We start from the raw sequence: 23,351 nt of genomic DNA, 5'->3' as shown, positions 1-23,351 counted from the left end.
TTAAAAAGCATCTTGTGCACATGGGAATATTCACATATGTCACACTCAAAGATGCATGTGTATAATGTATGATATACAATAAAATTCACATTTGAACATCTGTTAATGTTTGTGTTACATTTTTAATATTTCAGGGATCCACCTTACCCAAAGCATGTGGACAGCAGTGGAATGGTTTTATTTTTGACAAACCTTTGTATAACGTGCTGTATTTTATGCACCATAATGACAACATGGCATGAGATATGAGTTCACAAATGGAACACAATTCTTAACAAAAATTTTGAAGACCAGGAAATGACAGTTACAACTGTTGAAACTGTTTGTCAACAACACAAACTAAGTTATGCAGTCTTGGCCATTGAAAGTTTTTTCCCACGTAAAATACAAACAGCTCCTTCATAGTTCCCAACATGAGAAAATTCATTCAAGTAGTCAAAGCGCCTTTCCAGTTGTAGAGAATAAGACACAGTATAGATAGTTTATGATATAATATTTTTAAAGAAAAATGTATTATGTTTATAGAAAGGCAACATAACCAAATTTTAAAGCTGTAACCTTCATTTCCTTATACATGTGTTGTATACTATACAATACTAACTGTGCAATTTAAATTCTGTACAATAAAACCTAATTCTTGATATCTAGGAGAATTTATTTGAACTGTAGACACCACAAAGGACACATAATGGTCCTCTTCATTATATATGAAAATAACATAGTCATTAGTTTATAAAAAATTGGGACTTGTTCTCTAGAATAAGCATTCAGGTTATCTAGGTGGAATTTGCTGGTTAAGCAATTGAAATTTTGCACATGTTTCAGTTTTGACAAATATATCACAGTGAAATAACTACAATATTTGTGACTGGTGTACCCTCTTTGCTGAGAATGGCATCAGCAGGTTTCATTTTATGTTTGTAAATTTCAAGTTACGGTAGACTAAAAGCTGCAATCGTAAAATGAATCACTTATTTCCTTTGTACAATATGGCAAGACCAAGATATATTTCATTTGTTGTGAGACTGTAATGTTGGATGTGAGGGACTACTGTAGATGTTTTAGTTGAACTTGAAGCCACGTACTTCCCCCCTCATAGCAGCTTACTCATTTGATAGTCATTTTGCATCCTTATTGGCAATCGATCAGGACACTATACTCCACAACAACATGAACTTGCAGAGCAGACACCACCTTTTTATGTGTTCCAGTATGGGTTGTATGGCTCATTCATGGGCTGCTTCCTGTACATATTGTTTGGCAGTTGCAAGGATGTACCCATGGGCCCTTCTGCAGTCATCTCTCTGCTGACATTTCAGTCAGTGCACAGCATGGGTCCCGAGCATGCCGTACTTCTTTGTTTCCTCACTGGAGCCGTCCAAGTTGTCATGGGGATCCTGGGACTTGGTAAGCAGATCTGCTTCATTTTTGCAATTTAAATGTAGTGATGAATAGATTAAGACAGAATTCACAGTTATGTGTGACAAAGGTTAACATTCGGAATTATAAGAAGTAAAACCATTCAAACATCTATATCTGATAGTTTTCTGTATTGTGCTTACTGCCTGAAAACCTGTTCTGAAGCTCCTGATTTTGTTCTTTTGGAAAGTTTAGGTCATATTGTGAATTTAAGTATTTGGTTTAGCACAAATTACTATGCAAAGATTTCTGTTTCCTTTCATTGGAAGCATCAGATCCATTTGTTATTGAGCTGATGTAGAATTCTCTAATTCTTTTGAGTGTGATTATTCTTGATGCTCAACAAGAGCTTACTGGGTTGCACAGCAAAATTAGTGCACACTGACACAAGATGGGACTGAAAAGTACCAAGTACATTCTTTATTATAATACATCTTAAAAGTGACAGTGCCCATTTTTTTAATATTGTAGCTATGCACAGTAAAAGGTGATACTGGACTCCCTCTTTCTCCCTGAAATTGGCCACAATGACAGACTGATTTCTAGTGTCACCAGAGGTCTAGGTTACGTTCAAATGTGAAAATTTGGTTGAGAGTAGGCAAAACCAATGAATGTGAATGCCAAATAAAGAATGTAGTGACAGACTGAGTTGTAACATAGCCTAATGTTTACATTTGGCCCATATTTAAATGCACTTTCCTAAAGTTTGTGCATATTTCAACATAGGAAGATAAATTCAGAAGACATATGTTAGATAATAGACAAGTCTCAAACAGGTATTTTGTTGCATATTATGTACATGTACTGTAAATAAACTATGAAAAATTTGAAGGGGTGAGGGCCCATTATGTAACTTTTCCCACTGAATGGCATAGTTAAAAGCAAACAACATTTGCATGATTCCTCCTAATGATATATCCCCCATTTATATTAAAGTACAGTAACTTGTGTTGTGGCAAGCACAATGAGACATGTGTAGTGAACTTTTACTGGTGAAATAATTCAAACATTAAATGTATAATAAATCTGAGAGAAAGGATGACAGAAGAACTGCAAGACCAATCATGCTTCAAACAACTTGAGTAATTATGTATTATATACATGCTGTAGCTGGTGGATTACATCACCGATAAGTCCCAATTATTTTGCTGTACATTGTGGATTATAAACTGCATCTGTTATGGCTCAGGACATTTGCTGACATGGTACTGTTTGCAGCTTCATGTTCTGTAGTAGTGACCAACATTACAAAGCTCAAAATTTGCAGTTATCAAAGCTCTACATTTTACAGGTGTGCATGCTATATCTTTCATACTGATGAACAAAGTGTAGAAAGACAATCTCCACTACCCCATTTAACACCTTGCAGTTTGGAAGGAAATCCTTCACGTCTTCAGGAAAAATACCAAACACATTCTTTGTAATGGTTAATACCATTTGCAATAATGCAACTGCTCTTCATCTGTACATGACACACCAAGGAAAAAATTACTTGAAAAAAGCTCAGTTCCTAAGCATTTCAGTTGTCTCCTTCCCCATTCTTTCCTAAATTGTAGCACTCACGTAGAAAGATGAAGTCTAAGGAGTTTCCAAATCATTAATGATATCAAAATTTGACCACTTAACAATGTTTCTCAGGTTAAAATTATTCCCAATCTATGTTACGTTAGTCAATGATCTTCATCTTAAAATTGTTGCATTATACATGTTCTTCTGTGACAAACTGTACTGGAACAATGACATGGGTATTTCATCAAATTTCTCCTTGTAGTCTCTCAGTAGATAACTAAAAATGGACAGGCAGCAATGCTGAAAACTTCATTTTAAACTGTACAAAAGTGCAATGTTTCATTACATTTGAATCAAAATTTGTGACAGGTGTTCCTGCCATATTTCTTACTTCATATAGGAAGGATGTGACAGTATGCAACATTAGAACTGTTAAGAATGCAATTTCATTATTTATATCTGTGATTTTCATAAAATAACTTCGTACATAAAAAAGCTTTGTCACTGTCACTATTCTGTGCTCAGTTGTCTACAGTTATTTTTCAATTTAATAAAACCAACTATTGATACATTTTTATAGTTTTATGTAAGTCCAAGAAACTGAAAATTTATAACAAAATACATGGCCACAAGTGTATGCTCATGTTAATTTTTTTCCAGATGGCAACTGAAGTGGAAAAATGACATATTTCTTTATTTGATGGAACAAATTTCAACAATTGTAAATTCAGGATGGGAACTCTTCTCAAAGAACTTGAAATTTTAACATTTGTGCAAGTGAATTATCTCAAAACAGTGTACTTTGTGGATGGAGAGACTGACACACAGTGTGTCATAAAGGAAACACAACCCGCTGAATTGGGTAAACAAGATAAGAAATGTAATTCTCATCTTATTGAATGCTTCACCAACAGTCACTTGAAATACACAAAAGATAAAATATTATTAGGATCTCTGTGGAATATATTTGAGAGAAAAGGAATTGCTAGTCAACTTTTATTGCGAAAACAGTTGTTAACTATGAAATTTAATGCAACAAGCGATTTGCTAGTTAAGTTTGATATACTGATTTGAGAATTACATTTGACTGTCAAAGAAACCAACTTTGTATGCCACCTGCTTTTAATCATGCCTGCAGAATACAACATAGAGTTTACTGCAATGAATGTCAGTAAAAGACTTTCCATTGAGCTTTATGAGAAATAGGCTCCTGGATGAAGATTTGAAGGGGAAGGGAGTCATCAGGAAAAACAAAAATGAAGATACACTGCCTCCTAGAGCGTTTTGGACTCAATGTTATCAGAAAAAAGGTTCATCAGACACAGTAAAACGAGAAATCAGCAATGAACTTCAGCGAACCCATTCAACTTTACTTGTCATTGTTGTGGAAAGTCTGGTCACAAAAGGGCTAATTGCAGAGTTAAGTTACCAATCAAGAACTCAGGAACCAGCAGTTCAATGGTTGTGGCTAATGTCGAAGAGGGAGATGGATTTTCTTTTACAACATCAAGTGAAGATCAGTCACCAAACAGCATAAATTGGTTCCTACACTATGGAACAATGGAACACTTCATTAATAGTAAGATACCTCTCCCTAATTTAAAAAACCTGGAACAACTAATTAAAGTTAAAGTAGCTAAGTCACACATTTTTCTTGAGGCTACAATAAAAGAAGAAATTAGTCACTAGCGTTGTAAAAGGAAAGGAAATTCAGATAATGCTCAAAGGTGTTTTATCAGTGCCTGATCTTAATTATAATCTGCTGTCAGTTAGGAAACTGGAAATGAATGGTTTTAGTATCACGTTTATAAAAGCTCGAGGTTTAATTAAAAAGGAAGAGAAATCATTGCAATTGGGAATGAATCACAGCTATATTTTTTAAATTTTTTGCAACATTAAGCCTTGTCAGCCACTTCAACTGAAACTATGTGGAACTGTGGCACCACAGGTTAGGCCATTTGAGTTATGGAAGCATTAAACACCTTCAGTCATAAGTTGATGGTATGGAACTGGACACTTCAACAATCCCCATGGAACAATGCTCAGATTGTGTCAAAGGAAAACAATCACAGCTGCCATGCAATCACACTAGGAAACATGTCACCAGATCTCTTGAGTTCATCCATAGTGACCTGTGTGCGCCAATCTCACCAGAATTGTTTGACTGTAAGGAGTATGTGCTCATGTTTGTCAATGACTTTACACATTTCATGGTGGCCTACACACTGGAATCAAAGTCAGAGGTAACTCACCATCTGAAGATATTCACACCATGGCTACAGCTCATGCGACCAATTTTTTTCTGATGCAACGGTACACCACAGCATGTTGTAACTGGCTGGGCTAAGTGGAGGGTTGTGTTAGCTTCGAAAAGCTCTTTGTCTCATTCGGCTGCAAGCTGCCGGAGAGTCAGGACATGCATTTCCGTCAACCCCGTTTTGAGTTTATGTAACACAGCACAGTGGATCATTCTGCAGAGCAACGGTACACTATCAAATTTTGCGATAAACTTGGGAAGTCTGCCACCAAAACATTTCCATTAATTCAGCATGCCTTTGGGAATGATTGCTTGTCCAACTCATAAGTTTTCTGATGCCACAAGTCATTCATGGAGGGCAAAGAGGAGATCACCGACGAACCTCGCAGTGGATGGCCATCAACCATATGAGTCCACGAAAATGTGACGCTTGTGCATGATTGTTTGAACTCTGACAAATGGCTGAACCTTCAATTGATAGCACAAACTCTAAAAATGTCAAAAATAACCGTTTTCCACATTGTGACCAAAGATTTTAACATAAGAAAGGTGTGAACCATACTCGTCCCAAAAGTGTTGAGCGACGAACACAAGCACATGCGAGTGCTTTGGTGCCGAGAAATGTTGGAAATGTTTGAAAATGATCCTCATTTTTTAAACTCAGTTACCACTGGTGATGAGTCATGGATTTTTGAGTGTGACCCTGAGACAAAAAGGCAGAGTTCAGAGTGGCACACCCCATCATCGCCCCATCCCAAGAGGACACGCATGAGCAAGTCCAGGATCAAAATCATGCTCACTGTCTTCTTTCACATCAGAGGCATTGTCCACCACAAATTTGTACCTACCAGGACAACAGTGAACTCAACTTTCTATTTGAAAGTGCTCAAAAGACTGAAAAGGAGGGTCTCACACTGCCAAAGTGACATCAAGGACATGTGGAAAGTTCACCACGACAATGCACCGAGTCACAGCGCCTGCATTGTCAATGATTTCCTGACCAGGACCAAGACCCCATTGGTTCCCTAGCCTCCCTAAAGTCCTACCCTGCTCCCACTGACTTTTTTTTTTGTTTCCTCAGTTAAAAGGAGTCATGAAAGGAAAACATAGGGACACGATTGAAAGCATCCAGGTGCATGTTACTTCAGCTCTAAAGGACAATCTGGAAAAAGGCATTCCAGGATGCCTTCCAGGCATGGAAACACCACCTCCAGAAGCATATCAATGCAAGACAGTGCTATTTTGAAAATTTTTGACTATTTGTACAAATATATTCATTTTTTATGAATTTGGTCGCATTACTTATGGAATACACCTTGTATATATCAAATGAGTTGAAGCAGTTTTTTGAAGAACAAGGAATACAGTTTGAGTTTACAATCAGATATACTCCTCAGCAAAATGGTGTCTCAGAATGGATGGACAGAACCATTATTGAAAAAGCTCCCTGTTTGATACTTCAATGCAAATTAAGTAAGGCATTCTGAACAAAAGCTGTTTGTAATACTGTATATCTACAAAATAGGAATCCTACTGTGGCTTTGGAAGGAAAGGTTCCTACAGCTTTGTGGTACAATGAGAAACCTAACTTGAGTAAGCTGAGAGTATTTGACTGTATTGTTTACCTACGTGGAATTGAGAACAGGGACGTTTGACAGCAAATCTTTGAAGTGCTACTTAACTGACTACTATCCTAATGGCTACAGACTTTGGTGTCCAGAGGAAGGAAAAATAGTCACAGGAAGGAACATTGTTTTCTACAAAGGAAAATTTTCCTTTGAATGTGTACCAAATAAGGACTGCATTCCAGAATCTGTTCAGAAATCATCAGAGAAGGAACACAAAGATGATAATGGAGGTGTGAACTCATCGAAGATTATGTTAAATCAAGTGATGGAGGTCATGAAAGAATTCCCATACCAGAAGTGTCCAGTGATGAACAGGAAACTGAAAATGAAGCTGTTCAATGTTCTATCAGGAAGAAGAGCCCATCCAAATATTTAGATAACCATGCTGTTCTTAATTGAATGCTGAATCATTTGTTGATGATGTACCAAAAAGCTACAAGGATATTGAAACTTGTGAAGATAAGGAATACTGATATAAAGCTATACTGGATGAAACTGACTCTATAAAGGAAAAAAAGACTTGGATTTTTGTTAAATTGCCCCTGGAAGTAAGGCCACTGGCAGTAAACATGTATTCAAATTGAAGGACAAGGATGGAAATATCATAAGACACAGAGCTACATCTGTGGCTGAAGGATGTTCACAGACAAAAGGATTTGATTACAAGAAAACATATTCATCAGTGGCTTGACTTGTAACTGTTAGAATAATGCTAGTTATTGCAATCCAACAAGAACTGGTTCTGAAACAATATGGTGTTGGCAATGCTTTTCTTCATGGATTACCCAAGGAGGAATTATACATGATTATTTCTGAAGAGCTATTCCTGGTTAGCTAAAAGACACAACTGATTTGCTTTCCAGGTTACAGAAGGCTTTATGCGGCTCAAAGCAAGCACCACTAGCATTGAATCATTCTATTCATACGTTTCTTATCTCTATAAGATTCACTCAGTCAGAAGCAAATAAATGTCTTTAATATATAGTTTTACAGGCAGTTGTTATTTGCTCTCTGTTGACATTCTGATGGTACAAAATAATGCAGAGGAATTTTACGGAGTATTTTCCTATTTGAAAGTGCAATGTTTATAAAGAAATATACAATAACAAATCCTAGTATCCTCCTCAAAAATGAAAATGTTCATCATCATAATACAAGACAGAAAACTGACTTTCATGTACTCCATACAAAAACCAGTTTGTGCCAAAAAGGAACATCACACCATGGAAAAATTATCTACAATAAATTGCCAAGAGAAATTAAAGTAAAGACTGATGTAAAAAATTTTAAAGCAGCATTAAAAGAATATCTGTTGACACATTGCTTTTATAGCGTGGAAGAGTTCCTCCAAAATCCTCGAGAGTCTAAGTGATGATTATGCAAATACTGTAACCATTAATACTGGCCTATAAATACATTCACATGTAATTCTCAAGTTTCTAATGGGGTTCAAGTATAAGTTGTATACCGACTTGCCCAGTATATGACGTAAAATTCTGTGAACGTAATTCTCTAGTGTATACCGACTTGCCCACTATATGAAGTAAAATTCTGTGAATGTAATTCTCTAGTGTACATGTCAATTCATAGTGTAGAAGAGCTCCTCAAAAATCCTTAGAGCTTAAGTGAGGATCATGCAAATATTGTAATCGTTAATGTTGGCTTATATATGTATTCAGTTGTAAACTTCAAGTTTCTAATGTGGTTTAATTATAACTTACACATTGACTTGCCCAGTATATGAAGTGCTGTAAAATTTTGTGAACATAATTTTCTAGGTTCTAAAGTATTTTAATTGTAAGATATACTTTGACCTGTCCAATATCTGGTGTGCTGTACTGTACATGTAAGATTTACTGGACCAATAAATACAATACAATACAATACAAATTTAAGTTAGAGAAGAAGTTTAAAATAAAGGAATTAGGAAAACCACAATCATAATTGGGAATTGAGATTTCAAGGAACAAAACAGAAATGCATCTAACAAGGGAACCTCCCCAAAGCAACCCCCTGAGATTTAGTTATAAGTTGGCACAGTGGATAGGCCTTGAAAAACTGAACACAGATCAATTGAGAAAACAGGAAGAAGTTGTGTGGAACTATGAACAAATAAGCAAAATATACAAACTGAGTAGTCCATGTGCAAGATAAGCAACATTGCAACATCAGGGATAGCCTGAGCTCAGGAGCGCTGTGGTCCAGTGGTTAGCGTGAGCAGCTGCGGAGCGAGAGGTCCTTGGTTCAAGTCTTCCCTCGAGTGAAAAGTTTAATTTTTAATTTTCAGACAATTATCAAAGTTCAGGCACTCACACATAATCAACTTCACTCTCCAAAATTGCAGGTGATGTTCAGATTTGCTTGGACATATGCTGGATTTTATGGTCTACACGGAAAAATTTGAAAATGTTAAAAACATATGTTTTGGTAGAGCACAGGAAAAACTGTGCGACTGTGAACCTGTTGCATTCATTTGTTGCAGTTTATGTGACAAACTCTTATGTTTTCATCACTTTCTTGGGAGTGATTATCACATCCACAAGAAAACCTAAATCGGGCAAGGTAGAAGAATATTTTTATCCATTTGCCAAGTGTACAAGTTAGGTGTGTCAACAACATATTCCTGTCATGTGACGCACATGCCGTCACCAGTCTTGTATAGAATATATGAGATGTGATTTCCTGTGGAGGAATCGGTTGATCTATGACCTTGCGATCAAATGATTTCGGTTCCCATTGGAGAGGCACGTCCTTTCGTCTACTAATGGTACGGTTTTGGGGTACGGTGGCAAAACACAGACACTAAACTTATTACAGTGAACAGAGACGTCAATGAACGAACGGACAGATCATAACTTTGCGAAAATAAAGAGAGCAAACTTTTCACTTGAAGGAATACTTGAACCAAGGACCTCTCGTTCCCCAGCTGCTCACGCTAACCACGGGACCACTGCGGTTGTGAGCTTACCCTCTCCTTGATGTTGCTTATCTTGCACATGGACTACTCAGTTTGTATATTTTGCTAATTTTTTTCGTAGTTCCACACAACTTCTTCCTGTTTTCTCTGATTGATCTGTGTTCAGTTTTTCAAGGCCTATCCACTGTGCCAACTTATAACTAAATCTTAGGGGGGTGCGATGGGGAGGTTTCCTTGTAAGCCACATGCCATATTTGAAGAGTTTGCTATAACAATTCAGGATGCAAGATTTTAACCTGGTCGAAACACCTATGGAAGTTAAACTGGAAATCAGGGAAGAAAAAAGGATCTACAAGCCATGCAGAGAGTTGATTGGATGCTTGATGTATGCAATGACAACAAAAAGGCCTGAAACATGTGCTGAGGTCAACCTCTTAAGCAGGTACCAAAACAGTCCATTGGAAGAATGCTGGGAATACCTGAAAAGTATTTTGAGATAAATCAAAGGAACTATCTATATGAAATTACTTTATGGAGAAGTGAATCTGATTATCTGTTACAACTGTTTGGAAATACTGTCTGTTGGGCTTCTGCAGAGGCAGAGTATGCACTTTGGGAACAGCTGCTGCTGAGTTGCTCTGACTGAAATACTTGCTGGACAGCATTCAAATTGTACTCCAGCTACCAGTTTGTGTATTCAAGGATAATAAGTCCTGCATATGCTTACTGAAGAAATGGGAACATCATCAGTTGAGGCACATTAATGTTAAATATTGCTTTGTGTGTCAGCTTCACCACCACAAATTAATCACTGTTGAACATGTGCATCTGGAGGATCAGATTCCAGATATCTTTACCAAAGGCTTTCCAGCACCTAGATTCATTGCTTTGAGAAGCTTTTCGGGTTTACCTTAATTTTTGTTACTGTTAAATATAAAATCATTGAACAGATGAAGGGATGTTGAGAGTGCAATTTCAATGCTTATATCTGTGATTTACATAAAATATCTTCATAGATAAAAAAGCTTTGCTACCATTGTTATTCTGTGCTCAGTTGTCTTCAGTTATTTTTCAATTTAATAAAACCAGCTAATACATGTTGTGACTGTTATTTAAGGATGAGAAACTGAAAACTTATCATTTGAGTGTTATTTAAGTGTGAGTCATGTAAATGTTATTTAAGGGTGAGAGACTGAAAATTTATCAAGAGCACATCTGGTTGTCTGTCTCTGTACAAATGAGGGATGTCTAAAAGATAGACTGAAATTTAAATGGATCCCTAGAAGCATGTAACATTCAGTGTATAGTTTTTGTCAACTGCATGTACCAATGATGTCCCCTCTTCTTCAGATGAGACACCATAACAGTCACCAGTACTTGAGGAAAGCTTTCTTGGCAACAGAGATAAAAGTGCATCTCTTACAAAGAGCATCACAATGTAAATGTGAAAAAATTGTGGGCTTCATTTGAGGTAGCAAGTGCCTTCCAAATTGACACACACAAGAGTTATTAGTGAAATTTTAAATATCCTGTGTTTAGTGATGTCTCATAGAAGGAACTTATGAATCAACCATTGTCAGGGTATGATTAAAAAGTAGACATTTAAAACTGAACTGTGACATATTTAACCTCTGAAAGACATTACATTTCGTAAATGGGTTGTATTGCCAAGGCAGACAAAAAATTTTACACTGAATGTCAAGCATCTACATTTATAACCTGTAACAGACCCCTATAATTTGGGATTTTTTTTCAAAAGAGACCCAATTTGTGTTTGCCTGTCTATTATATCTTCACCAGTGGTCATTCCAACAAAGGAACAACTTTCTCAGAACTACTTCACTTCATGACTGCAAAGAATTTGTGTAACATCCATCCATTTTATGTGATGTAGACTACTTTTTTAGTTTTCATTCAAATATTTTCATTTTATTTTAGCTTCAGTTTTCTGATGTAATGAAACTTCATGTTCTGGATTTATTCTTATGTATGCATATGTCTGGAAATATGTATGTGAAACATGCAAGAAACAATGAGCTACCAAAAATTACTCTGTATGTTACACCTCATTCATCTAGTAATAGTAATTATCTTAAAACATAAAAATAAAACAAATATCTTAGATAAAATTTCATTATTGGGACTTAAAGTCAGACATAAAAATGTCCTTGCAGTTGTTTCATCTAGACCGCACAGTTGGGAATCTGAAATTGGCACACAGTCATGAAATTCACACAAGTTTAGGAAACATGGTGGCAGTGCTACCACTAACACACTCCTCTATACCTCTACCCTATCACAGACCAAGTTGACTAAGTAGACTTCCATAACAAAATGATTCCTGGCAGTTGGAAAGAGTTTGGACTCATGATACATCTACACTTGAAAATGAAATAGTCCAGTAAGCATGAATAAAGAAAGCTTTTCAGAATTAGGTGGCTGAACCCTGTGAACAATGCTATACAGAATTACATTTTAACCACTCACAGGTAGCTGAGATGCAAGGTTTACATAGATAATGTGCAATAAAAATATAATATAAATAATATAATATTCACACATCACCAATATAAAAATAGAATTCTGTATTATGGATTAGCAGAGGATTAAAATATTGTTTCATTTTGTTTTTGTAGGTTTCGTTATTGACTTCATATCTGGACCAGTGTCATCAGGTTTCACATCAGCAGCTGCTCTCATGATTGTAACATCACAGATGAAGGATCTGTTGGGAATCACAGCAGAAGGCAGTACTTTCATTGAAGTATGGGGAAGTCTTTTCCACAACATGCATAACACAAAACTCTATGATAGTGTTTTGGGTACAGTTTGCATTGTGGTGCTACTATTGATGAGGGTGAGTTGTTACCTTGTGATCAAATAATAGGAACTGTAGTGTGATTCCACTATTAGCAAAGCCTGGACATTTATTATTTTAATTGATTCAATGTTACTTCTCTGTGAAATGTTGCATTTTGGGTCACAAAACTTTATTAGTTTTGTAAGACCTCAGTTATGGGTTGTAGGTCATTTTCCTGATTCAGGTATGTACTGGAAAATGAGCTTGTAACCTGACACTTATATAGTAAAAAAATAATTAAGTTTTCTGAAACAAGGCAAAAAAACATTTTGCTTAGTAAATACAAACACTTTTACAACAGCTCAAATATGTCTTGTCATCTCCATAACACCACTAGAAAAATGCTCATGCATGAATGAACAAGTGATTTTCCATATAGTGTGCAGGAAATTTTCATATAATTTGAATATAAAAATAAGTGAGAAGCATATTTATTTCTTGTTTTGCTAGATAATTTGGTATCACAGCTAAAAGCATGACAGATTGTCACTTCATTGTATATACAAAGGGCATTCAAAAAGTTTTGCAAAGTCGTCTCTAATTTATTTTATTTTATATTATTTTATTTTTTATTTTATTTTATTTATTTATTTATTTATTTATTTGCAGGAGGAGAATGAAATTTTTTGTGCAAAACTTTTTAATGCCATTTGTATGATGTTATGTAATCAGTGCTGATGCAAGCACTATAAAAAAATAAATATTAACCTACTGGTGATGGCACGAACACATTGAAACATGTTTGGGAGATAATATTCTTTAAAAATGGGTTTCTCAAATAGCAGAATGTGACAATACTTTCATTTTGTGCATAAAAAGAAAGGTAATCTGATTAACAATAGTATCGTATAGTTGCATATGTAATTCAGTATCTTAAGAAAACATCGCTTTCCCCATCTAACATCAATACAGCAGAGTTTGATACTAAGAAAACTATTGCTGTCAGTTCTTCATATTATATTTGCCACATTTACTCTAAATTAATGACAAAATCACTGCTAAATGATCTGCAACTATCCTGAAGTACAAGATGCAGACAGATGTGGCAGAATGACACTGCTGGCTGGAATGCTACATGGTACACCACACATGGTACACTGCTCTTGCCATTGCAATGACCTTTTTACTGTGCACCTGAACAAAGCAAATGGCAGGATGTGTATGAACAAATTGAACTCTTACATTCTTATTTTTAGTGCTTTACATTAATCATCACTTATGAATAAATTTGATTGTTACAGCTACTGGCGAATTTTAAAATAGGACCAAAAGAAGATGGAAAGAAGACAACCATCCACAGGATTCTAAATAAAGCTATCTGGCTTATTGGGACTTCTCGCAATGCTATCCTCATGGTTATATGTGGTATCATAGGACATCAGCTATCACTCTCAGGAGATTCACCTCTTAACCTAATAGGTTTGTTTTTAAATTCAGAAATATTAATGTTCAGTTCTAGAGCACTAATAATAACTGTTTGTGACTTTGACTAATATGTGAATTTCCTTTTTCTTTAGGTCCCATACCTCCTGGACTTCCACCTTTTCAGTTACCACCATTTACTGTGACTTTAGAGACAGCAAATTCCACAGTCAAATATTCATTTGTTGACATGTGTTCAAACCTTGGATCTGGAATTTTTGTTGTACCTCTTGTAGCACTACTGGAAAATATTGCTGTCTGCAAGGCATTCTGTAAGTTCAGGTTTTGTTACACAATATTATTTGATTTTACCCTTTTATTCAGCTGTTCTGAAAGGCCTTTGAGTTACATTATGACAGAAAAAACTTTTGCTTAAGTTGTGACACCAGATATACAGGAACAGAAGCAATAATATCACTAACATGCAGCATATTAGGTTCCTTCATCTAACAAAAGAAGGAAGAGGTTGGTAGAGACAGAACTATTGTAGTATTAAGTAGTATTCTTTCTCAAGAAAGACATGGAATGTCAGAGTGAAGGGACAGACAACAAACACCACCAATAGGTAATGCCTATTCTCAATAACAGCAGGTAATGCAGCCAAGAGTGTCCAACATCAACACTGTAGATTCTTTTTCTGTCAGAATGTGTTAACACAGAGTGCTGAACTAGTTACAATGGAGCAGGAAGTTTGTATTAACGTACATGAGTCTAATGCATTGTTCATGATTGTAAAATATATTGTGGAAGGCATTTTCTGCAATATGTTGTGGTAACACTGAATTTGGTGAATGGTGTTTGACTCTCTGAAATTCTTCTTCTTGGTTTGGGTATGGACCACTACTTTTTTTCAGTACCAATTTTCTGTATCAATGGAATAATGTTACTTGCCACAATGCAAGAACCATCTCCTTGATGGGTTGAAGAAAATTAGGCCATCTTGTTGGGTGACACATTTCAAGTCCCAAACCTGAACCAGAAAATCATGTAACGTCTTTAGGATTAAATAAAAATTCAGGATGCTGTAACAACAGTGTTATGAAAAGGATAGATTGCTACTCACTATGCAGAGGAGATGTTGAGTCCAAGACATGTACAGCAAAAAGACTGTTAAGCATTTAAACTTTTGGCCAAAAGCTGCCTTTCTAAAGTAGAAAATACACTGACATTCATACAAACAAAACACACATACACACACACACACACACATACACACACACACACACACACACACACACATTACCATTGTCTCTGACTACTGAGGCTGGACTGCAATTGCAGTTTGGCCTTGGTGGCCAGAGGCAGTGCTTACGTGTGTCTGAGTTGTGCTTGCATGAATGTGTTTGTCTTTTGTAGTGTTGAAGGAGGCCTTTTGGCCTAGAACTTAAACATTAGTGATCTTTTTGTTGTGCCTGTCTGTTACTCAGTGTTTCCTCTATATGATGTGTAGCAATCTATCATTTTCATAATATTGTCTCTGAGATGAAACAGTCATTTGTGTGCTATATATATTTGTCCAGAATATGGCAATACCTCTCATCACCTTAATTATGGAAAAATGTAAAAAAGAAAAAAAAACACCTCCAGTATGTCAAAACTTAGAGAAAAAGACATCCCAGGTACTCAACACTATAATAATGACAAAAAAGTTTTTGTAAGAATAAGAATAAGAATCTTTATTAGCTGTTCAGTATTTTCTTATACAATGGGCTTCATCAATTAGTTCAATTACAGTATAAAGATGGTTATATTCTCATAACAATGTATATATAAATCATATGAAATTTAGTGTAGTACAATAGCACACATTTGGAATTTTATAAATTATTAATTTTACAATAGAAAAGAAAACATTATACAGATTTATATTAAGCAGGGTGTATTCATGTTGATGACACTATGTCATTATCATATACATGTTGATAACACTATGTCATTATCCTAAGCTATTGATACTAATTTAGGTCCTACTACAGGCAGAGGTACCTTTCTCTATGTTAAAACAGCAAATCTGCCATACTACAATCTTTAAATTCATCAACTGAGTAAAATGCTTTACCTTTGAGCCATTGACTCAATGTTGTCTTAAATTTACTTTTAGATACTGTTTGTACAATTTTAGGGAGCATATTAAACAGTTCGAGGCCAACATATTTGTAACTATTATGTATTAAAAACAACGATTCCATCACTTACCAAACGGGAAAGTGCTGGTAGACAGACACAATAAAAAACACACAAACACACACACAGAATTTCAAGCTTTCACAACCAATTGTTGCTTCATCAGGAAAGAGGGAAGGAGAGGGAAAGACGAAAGGATGTGGATTTTAAGGGAGAGGGTAAGGAGTCATTCCAATCCCGGGAGCAGAAAGACTTACCTCAGGGGGAAAAAAGGACAGGTATACACTCGCACACACACACATATCCATCCACAGATATACAGACACAAGCAGACATATTAAAAGGCAAAGAGTTTGGGCAGAGATGTCAGTCGAGGCGGAAGTGCAGAGGTAAAGATGTTGTTGAATGACAGGTGAGGTATGAGTGGCAGCAACTTGAAATAAGTGGAGGTTGAGGCCTGGTGGATAACGGGAAGAGAGGATATACTGAAGGGCAAGTTCCCATCTCCGGAGTATGGATAGGTTGGTGTTAGTGGGAAGTATCCAGATAACCCGGACGGTGTAACACTGTGCCAAGATGGGCTGGCCGTGCACCAAGGCATGTTTAGCCACAGGGTGATCCTCATTACCAACACACGCTGTCTGCCTGTGTCCATTATGATAATCGACAGTTTGTTGCTGGTCATTCCCACATAGAAAGCGTCACAGTGTAGGCAGGTCAGTTGGTAAATCACGTGGGTGCTTTCACACGTGGCTCTGTCTTTGGTTGTGTACACCTTCCGGGTTACAAGACTGGAGTAGGTGGTGGTGGGAGGGTGCATGGGACAGGTTTTACACTGGGGGCAGTTACAAGGGTAGGAGCCAGAGGGTAGGGAAGGTGGTTTTGGGATTTCATAGGGATGAACCAAGAGGTTACGAAGGTTAGGTGGATGGTGGAAAGACACTCTTGGTGGAGTGGGGAGGATTTCATGAAGGATGGATCTCATTTCAGGGCAGGATTTGAGGAAGCCGTATCCCTGCTGGAGAGCCACATTCAGAGTCTGATCCAGTCCCAGGAAGTATCCTGTCACAAGTGGGGCACTTTTGGGGTTCTTCCGTGAGAGGTTCTGGGTTTGAGGGGATGAGGAAGTGGCTCTGGTTATTTGCTTCTGTACCAGGTTGGGAGGGTAGTTGCGGGATGCAAAAGCTGTTTTCAGGTTGTTGGAGTAATGGTTCAGGGATTCAGGACTGGAGCAGATTCGTTTGCCACGAAGGCCTAGGCTGTAGTTCCAAACTGCACAATCCATAGCCCTCACCCGCATAATCCTTCACCTACACATTGACTCAGCCAATGAACACACCCATCAACTCCTATCTCTAACAAAGTCCTTAATCTTTCCTCTCCCACATCCACACCGGCTGTTCAGAGCGTCCTCCTACAGCCCAGCCGCAAATTAGAACAGCATGCCACCCTCCACCTCAAAAAACTATCCAATCTCCTGGTTTCCCACCTCCGGAAAGGCATCTCACTCACCCCCCATCAACCTCCTCTCATTGCACACAGACCAGGTCTCTCCCATCTACTCAATCTCCCACTTCCAGTTCCACTCCCCCCAACACCTCAAAATTCTAGTCAACACAATCTGGAACCACAACACCCCAATTCAGTAGTTACCCTTTCCTCCAAACCTCTCTCCCAATCCAAAACCTCTGTCCTATCCAAAGGCCTCACCTTCAGCCCCACTCCCAGATTCAACTAAACTGCCCTTGTCAAAGATTTACTGTCCTACACTCGTAGTCTCTGCTGGAAATATCACTTTGCCACGAAGAAAAATAATCCTGATCCCACTCCTAATGATCCAACTCCCCAAGACACTATCCAAATTGAACCCTGCCTGCAACAGTTCCGTCCTCCATCACAGTGGGACCAACCTCCTCTTCCTCAAAATCACCCTTTCCAAACCTTCCAGGAATTTCTCACTTCCAGCCTTGCCTCTCAATCTTTCTTGAAAAACCTTAATCCTGCTCCCAACCTCACCACAGCAGAAGCCCAGGCTATCAGTGATCTGAAAGCTGACCGATCCATCATCATTCTTCCGGCTGACAAGGGCTCCACGACTGTGGTACTTGATTGTCAGGAGTATGTGGCTGAGGGACTGCGTCAGCTTTCAGACAACACTACATACAAAGTTTGCCAAGGTAATCCCATTCCTGAAGTCCAGGCAGAGCTTCAAGGAATCCTCAGAACCTTAGGCCCCCTACAAAACCTTTCACCTGACTCCATCAACCTCCTGACCCCACCGACACCTCGCACTCCTACCTTCTACCTACTTCCTAAAATTCACAAACCCAAACATCCCGGCCACCCCATTGTAGGTGGTTACCAAGCCCCCACAGAACGTATCTCTGCCTATGTAGATCAACACCTTCAACCCATTACATGCAGTCTCCCATCCTTCATCAAAGACACCAACCACTTTCTTGAACACCTGGAATCCTTACCCAGTCTGTTACCCCCAGAAACCATCCTTGTAACCATTGATGCCACTTCCCTATACACAAATATCCCGCACATCCAGGGCCTCGCTGCAATGGAGCACTTCCTTTCACGCCAATCACCTGCCACCCTACCTAAAACCTCTTTCCTCATCGCCTTAGCCAGCTTCATCCTGACTCACAACTTCTTCACTTTTGAAGGTCAGACATACCAACAATTAAAGGGAACAGCCATGGGTACCAGGATGGCCCCCTCGTATGCCAACCTTTTTATGGGTCGCTTAGAGGAAGCCTTCTTGGTTACCCAGGCCTGCCAACCCGAAGTTTGGTACAGATTTATTGATAACATCTTCATGATCTGGACTCACAGCGAAGAACTCCAGAATTTCCTCTCCAACCTCAACTCCTTTGGTTCCATCAGATTCACCTGGTCCCACTCCAAATCCCATGCCACTTTCCTTGACGTTGACCTCCATCTGTCCAATTGCCAGCTCCACACATCCGTCCACATCAAACCCACCAACAAGCAACAGTACCTCCATTATCACAGTGCCACCCATTCCATATCAAACGGTCCCTTCCCAACAGCCTAGGCCTTCAAGGCAAACAAATCTGCTCCAGTCCTGAATCCCTGAACCATTACTCCAACAACCTGAAAACAGCTTTTGCATCCCGCAACTACCTCCTGACCTGGTATAGAAGCAAATGACCAGAGCCACTTCCTCATCCCCTCAAACCCAGAACCTCTCACGGAAGAACCCCAAAAGTGCCCCACTTGTGACAGGATACTTCCCGGGACTGGATCAGACTCTGAATGTGGCTCTCCAGCAGGGATATGACTTCCTCAAATCCTGCCCCGAAATGAGATCCATCCTTCATGAAATCCTCCCCACTCCACCAAGAGTGTCTTTCCACCATCCACCTAACCTTCGTAACCTCTTGGTTCATCCCTATGAAATCCCAAAACCACCTTCCCTACCCTCTGGCTCCTACCCTTGTAACTGCCCCCAGTGTAAAACCTGTCCCATGCACCCTCCCACCACCACCTACTCCAGTCTTGTAACCCGGAAGGTGTACACAACCAAAGACAGAGCCACGTGTGAAAGCACCCACGTGATTTACCAACTGACCTGCCTACACTGTGACGCTTTCTATGTGGGAATGACCAGCAACAAACTGTCGATTATCATAATGGACACAGGCAGACAGTGTGTGTTGGTAATGAGGATCACCCTGTGGCTAAACATGCCTTGGTGCACAGCCAGCCCATCTTGGCACAGTGTTACTCCGTCCGGGTTAACTGGATACTTCCCACTAACACCAACCTATCCGGACTCGTGAGATGGGAACTTGCCCTTCAGTATATCCTCTCTTCCCGTTATCCACCAGGCCTCAACCTCCGCTAATTTCAAGTTGCCGCCACTCATACCTCACCTGTCATTCAGTCTGTATATGTGTGGATGGATATGTGTGTGTGTGCGAGTGTACACCTGTCCTTTTTTCCCCCTAAGGTAAGTCTTTCCGCTCCCGGGATTGGAATGACTCCTTACCCTCTCCCTTAAAACCCACATCCTTTTGTCTTTCCCTCTCCTTCCCTCTTTCCTGACGAAGCAACCGTTGATTGCGAAAGCTTGAAATTCTGTGTGTGTGTTTGTGTTTTTTATTGTGTCTGTCTACCAGTGCTTCCCCATTTGGTAAGTCATGGAATCTTTGTTTTTAATATATTCTTCCCATGTGGAATGTTTCTTTCTATTTTATTTAACTATTACGTATCTTAGACAGTCTAGAGTATGGCAGATCAATTGTGTGGTTTCGTCTTGTATTGTGGGTGTGGACAGATGACCTAACGGGATATTGAACTATGTTTTCTTTTACATGTAGTAAGCAATAGTAGATGTACAAACAAGAAACTGTCATGATGTTAAGTTTCTTGAAATGTTCCCTGCATGTATCCCTAGGAGGTAAACCCACTATACATCGAAGAGCTTTTTTTTGCCATCTGAAAATTGATATTGAATTGGGAGAATTTCCCCAGAGCAGAATACCATATGAAAGATGGGGGTGGATATAAGCAAAATATGAATGCAGCAGTAAGTTTTGGCTGACATTACTCCTAAGCTTATAAAGTAGGAACATAGCACGTGCAAGTTTAGAACAGACGTATGTGATATGTTTATCCCAGCTAAGTTTCTGGTCAATCATCTTTCCTAGCAGTTTAACAGACTTATTTTCTTTGTTTGATACCTTCAAATTTAAGAATATTTCCTCAGTTTTTGTTTCATTTATGAATAGGGAGTTTGCACTAAACCAATGAACCGATTTTTCAAATATTATATTATTTTTTTCTCATACAGATTCAAGAGTCTGTCCTGAATTGATAAATGTTGTATCATCTGCATAGAGGACTGTTTTACAGGGTAAATACTATGGCATATCATTAACATACACTATAAACAGGAAGGGCCCAAGTATGGAGCCCTGTAGAACACCTCTTTTTATTGTTTGTGGGTTTGACAGCTGCCCATTTACACTAATAAATTATACTCTGTTGCTTAAGTAGGATTCTAATAATTTCAGGGTGTCCTCTTCCATGCCGTAGTGTCTTCACTTCATGATCAAAGTACTATGAGATACAGTGTCAAATGCTTTACTCAGGTCTAGGAGAGTAGCACATGAGATTAATTTATTTTCAAAGCCATCATATATATCACTAACAATATTTTCAACTGCTTTAACTGTGGATAGTTTAGAACTGAATCCATACTGTGAGTTACTTAACAAATTATTCCTCTCAAAATAATGATTCATTTGTTGGTGAACACAGTCTTCGATTATTTTAGATATTATTGGGATTAATGTGATAGGGCAATAGTTACTTGGATTTGATTTATCTCCTTTCTTGAATATGGGAATAGTTACTGCTATTTTCAAACAGTCACGGAAAATCCGTTGCTGTAATATACGGTTAATGAGAGTGGTTAGAGGGGGCAGAAGATCACTTGACATCTTCTTTATGACAAAGTTTGACAGACCATAGAAGTCCTCTGCTCTGGAACTATTTAGTTTGCCTATTGCTTTGCTAACAACATTTTCAGTTACTGTTGCCCAGCAGAATTTATGGACTACATACTTATTTGAACCTAAAAGAGTTTTAGCATCAAGCATGGCATTGAGGGGAGACAAATCTTGTTGTAAACTGAAGTTAACAAAGTGTGAGTTTAAGATATCTGGGGCTATGGGTATAGCTAGTTGAGTTGTTGGTCTATTTATTTCACTTTTAATTACTTCCCAGGCAGCTTTACAGCTGTTTCTGGATTTAAGAATATAGTTATCATTCACCCTACGTTTTGCCAAACTTATTTCAGATCTATAAATTTTTCTTATTCTAATGTACATCTCTTTGTACTCGTTGCTGTTGTGAGATCTGTCCTTAAACATAAGAAGCGTAATCCTGATACTGTTGAGATATGGTGTAAACCAGTTATTTAGTCTCTGTGCTTTATGAGCTTGGTTATTATTCTGTCTTTTTACTAATCTGGGACAACACTCATCAAATATTCTTGCAATTTCCTCTATAAATAATTTGCTTGTGTTATTGACACACATATCTTTGTATAAGATGTCATTCCAGTTAACTGACCTTAATCTAGTTCTAAACTCTCTTATGTTGCATTCATTCATAGGTGTAACAGTTTTGTGTTGTTCATATGGATTGCTGACTGGAACTGTAATCCATAGGCCATGATGGTCAGCTAGGCCTAACTTGACTACTCCAATTTCAACATTATTTTCATGGATATTACTTATTATATTGTCTAAGCATGCATTGTATCTTGTAGGCTTATTATTTAAACAATAGCAATCAAAAGTTCCTAGGCTATCCAAGAATTCCAATATGATATGACACTGTACCCTGATATCCATATTAATATCACCAATAATTAAGATTCTTTGGTATTTATATTTAGGCTTAGTTAGTAAGACTAATAGCTTTTTTTAAATTCACCATAAATTCATATTCACTAGAAGATGGTGTGCGATATACAGATGCAACAATAATATTATGTTTAGGTATATGTACAACTGCAGCCTCAAAGATGGCGTCTATGCACAGGTCTGTGACATCAATAGTAAAGTATTGTAGATTTAGTCCATTCTTAATATATATTGCAACACCCCCATGACCAATTGTTGATCTGCAGTAACTACTAGCTAAGGAGTAACCAAATGGAATATAGAGGTCAATTTCTGATGAATGTAGCCAGTGCTCATTTACATTAAGTACACCACAGTTAGAAGTTTCTAACCAGTACTGCAATTCTTCCTACTTCTTTCTTAAAGACTGTATATTAATATGTAAGAACAGAAGACTATTTTTGCTAACCCTGGGCAGTAAAGATGAGGGTTCAGATTGTCTTCTTAAGGGCACTTCTATACAGCTGATATCTTGAGTTGTTTGTAAGTCTACTGCTGGTAGCCAGGCCCCATTTTGACAACGTTTGGATACATCTAGTAACTGTTTGTTACATAGTTGGTGTCTTTCAAATGACTGGATCGGCTTCTGAAGATTTTGATGACATAGTAAATATGTACATAATAACTTATAAGAGAGAGACAAGGTGATCAGTAAGTTAAAAACAATGAAGAGGAAAGACTGTAAGTGAGAATGAAGATGGACAGCAACAAAGACCAACTGAAGAAAAATCTTATAGAAGATGAAAAGATGCAAAAGAAAGAAAAG

The 23,351-nt window shown here is 37.9% G+C and overlaps 1 protein-coding gene across 1 annotated transcript in view; it reads left to right on the top strand.

Moving 5' to 3' along the window:
* The window catches only part of LOC126148580 (sodium-independent sulfate anion transporter-like), a 76,538-nt gene that overhangs the window by 21,136 nt on the left and 32,051 nt on the right, over window positions 1-23,351 (top strand). The window contains exons 3-6 of the mRNA XM_049915765.1: window positions 1,212-1,407; window positions 12,367-12,587; window positions 13,832-14,009; window positions 14,108-14,284. Of these exons, the coding sequence (XP_049771722.1) occupies window positions 1,212-1,407; window positions 12,367-12,587; window positions 13,832-14,009; window positions 14,108-14,284 (772 nt within the window). The remainder of the gene's footprint in view (window positions 1-1,211; window positions 1,408-12,366; window positions 12,588-13,831; window positions 14,010-14,107; window positions 14,285-23,351) is intronic.

This window comes from Schistocerca cancellata, chromosome 2 (assembly GCF_023864275.1).
Source record: "Schistocerca cancellata isolate TAMUIC-IGC-003103 chromosome 2, iqSchCanc2.1, whole genome shotgun sequence".
Taxonomy (NCBI): Eukaryota; Metazoa; Arthropoda; class Insecta; order Orthoptera; family Acrididae; genus Schistocerca; species Schistocerca cancellata.
Note: the sequence above shows the minus strand (reverse complement) of the source record. Positions and strands in the feature narration are given on the sequence as shown.